General features: G+C 40.7%; 1 protein-coding gene across 1 annotated transcript in view; it reads left to right on the top strand.

Annotated features, from left to right (window-relative positions):
* The window catches only part of LOC104509225 (ubiquitin carboxyl-terminal hydrolase 45-like), a gene marked incomplete at its 5' end in the record, with an annotated part of 11,293 nt that extends 7,499 nt beyond the window's left edge, over window positions 1-3,794 (top strand). The window contains one exon of the mRNA XM_010151088.1: window positions 3,613-3,794. Coding sequence (XP_010149390.1) covers window positions 3,613-3,794 — 182 coding nt within the window. The remainder of the gene's footprint in view (window positions 1-3,612) is intronic.
* Between the last annotated feature and the right edge of the window lie 2,455 nt (window positions 3,795-6,249).

Raw genomic sequence — 6,249 nt, 5'->3', positions numbered from 1 at the left:
GACCTGCAGCAGAGGAGCAGCCTGGCTGCTGCCCTCTTTCCTGCGGGTCTGGTGGGAAGCGGGGTTGCTAGCATGGAGGAGAGCAGGGTGACGTCGGGCAGCTTTGCCGAGCCCAAAGGCTGTGCCCAAGCGGAAACGCAGCTGTCTGAGATCCGAAGGAGTGAGCACTGGAGCTGGACGTCATGGTGGGACCAGAGGCAGGCACTGACCCCATGCCAGGGAAGGGTTGGTCAGTAGGGTGTGACGAGTTGGACAGAGAGCTGGGCGATGGGTCTTGATAGGCTTTGTTGAGGGAGAAGGAGGTGGTGGTGGTCAAGGCGCAACTTGGGTAGGAGTTTTCCCTCTGTGACTGGATTAGAAAGGCCACCTCTACACCAAAACTGCAGGAGTCGTCTGACGGAGAGAAATGGTCTGAATGCGAGAGCCCCAGAAAAGTCACAGTTGGATGCGCTGTCCCTGCTGTGGAGGGACAGGCCTGCCTGGGGCTGATGTCCACAGGGCCTGAGAAGGGCAGAGAGGTTGAGGGGCGCCATGTCAACTCTCTAAAAGATGTAAACGAACCACAGGCAGAAATCAATCTATGAATTTTATTATTTTTGTGCTTTTTCACCTTCCTTGCTCTTGTTAAGATTAACGAGGTCCTTTGTAAGAGGTATTACTGCACGCAGCGGATGGCTTGGAGTGCTGCTTTTCACAAAACACTTTTTGGCCAGGAGCCGAAGGCAGCAGATGACAGGCATTTCGATGGAATCCTTCTGCTGGGGTCCTTGGTGTGTCTATACCGGCGTAAAAGTCACTTTTCATATCCGAAAGCATGCCTGTTAAAACATTACGGGATGGCAAGATTGCGTCAGCAAGAGTCTATGTAAGAGTTCAGTGCAAATTCACTTTAAAAAATTACATATTACCATTTTGATTAATAACGTGCTTGTAGCCTTGGGTTAATCTTGCAGAAGGACCCTCCAGCCCCAATCTGTGGAAGTATTAGCTATCGCAGTCATTACCAGCATCTTCTATTAAGACTGACCAACTCTTCACATGTCAACTGAACATTCAGCTCCAGGCCTGTCTGTCATTTATCACTGAGCTGGGGACACTGAGCAGAGTTAAATTAAAAACTGCTATCCCTCCTCTGGCTCTGTATATGTCCTTAAAAATATCTGCATGGAATAAGCGAGGCAGTGGGTAATGTTTGTAATGGCAAAAGAGACACTTTTCTGTCAAGACTTTTTCCCAGATACAAATAAAACAGTAAAATGTCACGTGGATTGTGTTTGTAAAATCTATTAAAAAAATCAAGAGGCAATAATTAAAACCTTCTGAATGAAAGGAGTTTCCTAGACTTCAGTAACAACGTGCAGGCCTTTTCTTAATTTACTGCTGTGTCTCCTTATCCCTATACTAATTATCCAGCTTTGTGGCAATCGGATGTCTGGTTCTCATTTATTGTGTTTTGTAATTGCGTATTCATCCAGCTCTTATTGCAAAGCTGGATGCTTCGGCTTTGTTTTCCCCCCTTAAATAATTTATATGTAAGGCTCTGCAAATGGAACCTTGCTACTTGTGTGAAGCTGCCATTTAACCATGAAGTGAAATGCTTTTATCGAGTTTGCCCTGCAGATACGGTCCGCTGTGGCAGTGCTGTCCATATTTGGTGGCTGTGCAAGGAGAGCCAGGTGGTGCTGCAAAGCATAGCACAGTGAAGCGTGGACAGATCTAGGTTTGACATTTGTCATCCTGCACTGCTAAAGGGAAGAGAAAAATCTGCTTTTCCATATGCTTATGCTTTAATTTTTGCCTGCAGTTTTGTCCAGATGGCCTTGTGAACATTGTTTACTTTAAGATGCTGTCCCAGATGTTTTTGAATGCCGATGGATAAATGCAACAACTGTGGTATACTAATACACAAATTATTTACACATTTTGGCTGCTTTTTTTTTTTTTTAACCATCTCTTCTCCCATGCACTTCTCTGTATGGCACACATGTCTGAGGGGAAGAACTCTCCCCTTCCATGATTAAACTTCTGAGAGTGAGCGACGCCTTTGAGTTGTAGATGCTTGGAGCTCTCTGTGGGTGAATGAGTCTCGGACACTGTAGCGTGCCCTTTGAAAGCATGTCCATTAAAAGGTGTTGCTGCAATTTCAGCAACTTTCAGGGTGTGAGCAGCTCCCAGGCTATTTGTCATTTGTCGCGTTCAGAAACACGTTGTCTGCTGTTTCAAGGAGAACTTGATCTCTTACTTTGCCCTTGTACTGTCTTAATTTTCCACACCAGTGGAAAGGAGAATATTTTAAAGCTATATAAGCAGTGTTAGCAAGAACATTTAAACATGTTTTTCAACAGCAAAGCACCTCTAAATGTATTTTGACAAACTTGGGTACAATTTGGAAAACTAATTATGCCTTGATGGCACTATAGGGTGCAGACAAACTGCCTCAGAAGCATGTTTCCAGATACAGTAGATATTTTAAGGACGACTTTTTAATTTAATTATATATTTTAATCTTCTAAGCAAGAAACTACCTAGGAGTGTTTATGGAAGAAGCTTTTGGCATGAGCATTTCATTAATGTAAATAGGTCTGCTAGTTATTTCTCAAGAACACTTTAATGAGACTTCAACGTGAAACTCATTAGAACAAATATATGAATTCATATGTCAAGACAGAGATTGCAGCATCACAGTTCTTGGCATCTATTAAGTCCATAACTCGTTTACATTGACATGCATTGTTAATCAATATTTAAGACACTGCAGATGTCAGTAATGTTCATATTTAGTCCTGCAACCATGACGATATGAAAGTTGCTAGTAGAATTCGAGGCTAAATATTGTTATCTCGAGTATTTCCATTACCTCTAGGCTACAAGTTAATGACTGTCTAACTTTGCTGCCCCTCATCTGTTTAAATAATAAGGGAAATAAGGAAATACACTGGTAGCATATTCCGTTGCAGTGTTACCAAGTTTTTGTTGTATAATATTAAAACAGCGGCATTGTATGCATTTAGGTTGTGTTAGTAGCCACTCAAGCTGCAGCAAGGGGAGGTGGGTGGAGGAGCAAATGTGGCATTTGGGGAAACTGATAACAACTCCAGTTTGGCCTTTGACAGCAAATGTGGCATTTGGGGAAACTGGTAACAACTCCAGTTTGGCCTTTGAGCTGTACGGGGCGGTTCAGAGCACGATAATTGATAGAGACTTGCAGCATTCAGGTGGTACCTTTTGGTTGCCTCTCTTCACATGCATCAAAAGCAGCCTTTGTGTGGTGTTTCTAGTAGTTCTAATGAACATGCATCTTAACTGCCTATTGTTAATAAACTAAGAGAGCCCATTTTGCTTTATTGCTTGGGTAATTGAAGAAGCTACAGTCTTATGGGATAGTGTGATTATTGTGGAAGGTTTTGTTGAATGTATGTGGTTGTTGGGGGGACTTTTTTTCCTGGGGGTTTAACTACTGATGTTTTTATGTAAAGATTATGTAAAGCAGCTTAGAGTACCATCAAGGTGTCTTTCTACATACCTTAAAACCTATAAACGTAATCCATGGAAGGACTGAATTGATTAAACTGTGGAATTATATAGGAATGCTAATCTATAGTTTAATTATAGGTTCATCAAAAATCATACGGGTCCGTGAAGAAAACAGTGAAACCAGTGAAATACTGAAAGGAAAAAGTTCTGGTAATGGTGCATCTGTTCCAGTCAAAGGAATAAATAATTTAGGAAACACGTGCTTTTTTAATGCTGTCATGCAGGTAAGATGGAAAGATCACACAGCTTTCTTTTCTTAGATTTCAGAAGTAATTCATCTGTATAAACTGTGGATTTCAGAAAAGGTTCTGACTGTTGCCTTTCTTGATTCTGTTTTTGAAGACCCTTTTCAAATCCTTTTTGCTTCTTGCTATCCAAGCACTATTTCCTGTTGTAACAAAAAAGAATCCCTGGATCAGTAGCATTTCTCACATTAATGAGACAAATGAAAATGTCAAGTGTTTTAGACACTGTGTATGTGTGGGCTGTACTCCAGCATATGGTTTTATTTGTAGTTCAGCATTAGGCAGTTATGAGTAATGCACAGTATTTACCATACTGGTGGGTGCGAAAAGTGATACTTTATGCATAATGTAAATGTCTGCACAGTGCCTTGTGGTGATTTTAAGCCCCTATAATGGATGCAGTTACAAAAGTACTTTTATTGATAATGGTTTTTTATCTGACCAGAATAAAAGGAATGAGCTATGGCAATAGACTTGTATTGATGTTGAGTTTACAACTAATCCAACATCCTAAAAAAAGCAGCAGCCTTAGCAGGTTTTATATTGGAGCATCCTATTGCTTGTCGGTTGAGCAGAGACGTCTGTATGTCTGCAGACAGAAGCGAGCAGATGAGACAACACTGCTACGAAGGTGTGCTGAACTGGCACTCTCTACCTTGTGTTTATGGTGGTGATTACAAAACTCAGCCAACCAACAGTAAATTTGTAAGGAGTAGAATTACTGCAAATCACTCTCTGTCCATACTTGGGGCATTGTAGAAACCTAAGTAATCTGCAGTCAAAGTTAACCAAAAATAAGGACAGAAAACTGAGATATTTTGAGTTGGTTTCTCTAAATTCAGAGAGGTGATGCTTTTCACTGTGCCAAAGCCCTTGTGCTTCTTGGGCCATGATGAGGGGGGATGCAGACGTTAAAGAAATAAATGTTTTCTGACACTAATGTACCCAGCAAAAAAAGCCAGTGCATAAAATCCCTGAATCTTGTTCAACAAAAATAAAAAAGTTATTACCAGGAAACTATTCTGGAATTACATAAGTAGATACAATTTTAGAAACAGTTTGAGGTCAATGATCTTGGCTCTTGTATGGGTGATACCTGCTTTTCTAGTGGTCTGATTTCAACCTCAGTTGTACATAATTAAATATATCTGTTCTTAAATATATCTAGTTTTGTCTAACCCTGAACTTAGAATTTATACCGGAATTAAAAATACACAGTTCAAAGATCAGCATTTCTTGGGTTTGTTTTTTTTTCTTTTAGAACTTGGCACAGACTCACATACTAAATGAACTTATGTATGAGATGAAGGAGAAAGGAACAAAGTTAAAAATATGTCATACTTCAGACTCCCAATTGGTAAGTATACAGTGAGAAATAAAAATCTGGGGAAATGTCGGAAAAAGCTGGAGGATGGGAAGGTGCATGTCCGTTAAAGACACACTCCTACTCTCATGTTTCTTTTTGCCTTTTAATTGATCAGCTGGTTTATGATACCTGTGAACTCACTCTTTTTACAAAACCAGTTACTCAGCCCTGAAGGAGGAGGAATAATCACCTCCCTTCACATGTTCTAATACTGAAGTAGTAAATAATGTCTGACCTTAAGGAAGAGTGTCTGCCTTATTTTTGTTTCCCATTTAATTTATTCAGTGTGATGTATAATACAGGAAATAGTATATTTGGCTCAAAAAAGTATTCATGAAGTATTTCGTTCCAGTTTGTCCCAGCCCTTCCTTGATAAGGCTTGTAAAATTTATTACGTGCTTTAAAAGCCAGAGGATGAGAGAAGCAAAATTTCAGTGAGGACTAAATTTCTTGTCCTCAGGCTCAATGGAGGAAAGTGGGAAAGAGAGTTCTGTGGTTATTTTCCAAAGTATATGCTGCTCTTCCCGGTTGTGTTGTAGAGACTCGGATTTTCATAGTATGTCGTTGGCAATAGAGCTAATACCCCTTTCCTTCCGCTAAAGAAAGCGACTTAACAGGAGAATATTTTTTCCTTCTTTCTTTTTTAATTCTGTTTGTTGGGAGCTTTCTGGTGGCAGTGAGGTCTGAGGGGTGGGATTCCGTTTCAGGTACTTCTGAAATGATGAAGATTTCTGTGTGTTGCTGTCGATGATGTTTGTAGCTTCCCAGGGCAAGAACAGTGTGAAAATCCCTGCGCTGCTGTCAATATTCCCTCCAGTGGCAGCAACATGTGGCTCAGGGATAACTTAGTGAAACAACTGAGGTCTAGAGTTTGTTTGTGCCCAGAGGCTTAGAAAGCTAGTTCGTACCTTGGCATATGCTTGATGTGAAACTTGCATGGCCGTAAGGTTGAGAGATTGGTGGTTTTGTTTAATGACGGTGCTTACAATGTAAGCAAAATCTTTGGAGCAAAGACTATGTCTTCTGGTCTTTGCATGTCAGTGCAGGATTAAAGGGCTGCGGTAGTGTAACTGTCATGGTTTAACTCCGGTTAGCCAAATACCA

The sequence above is a fragment of the Eurypyga helias genome, unplaced genomic scaffold (assembly GCF_000690775.1).
Source record: "Eurypyga helias isolate BGI_N326 unplaced genomic scaffold, ASM69077v1 scaffold26484, whole genome shotgun sequence".
Lineage (NCBI taxonomy): Eukaryota > Metazoa > Chordata > Aves > Eurypygiformes > Eurypygidae > Eurypyga > Eurypyga helias.
The sequence above is the reverse complement of the archived record's forward strand: the minus strand, read 5'-3'. Positions and strand labels throughout refer to the sequence as shown.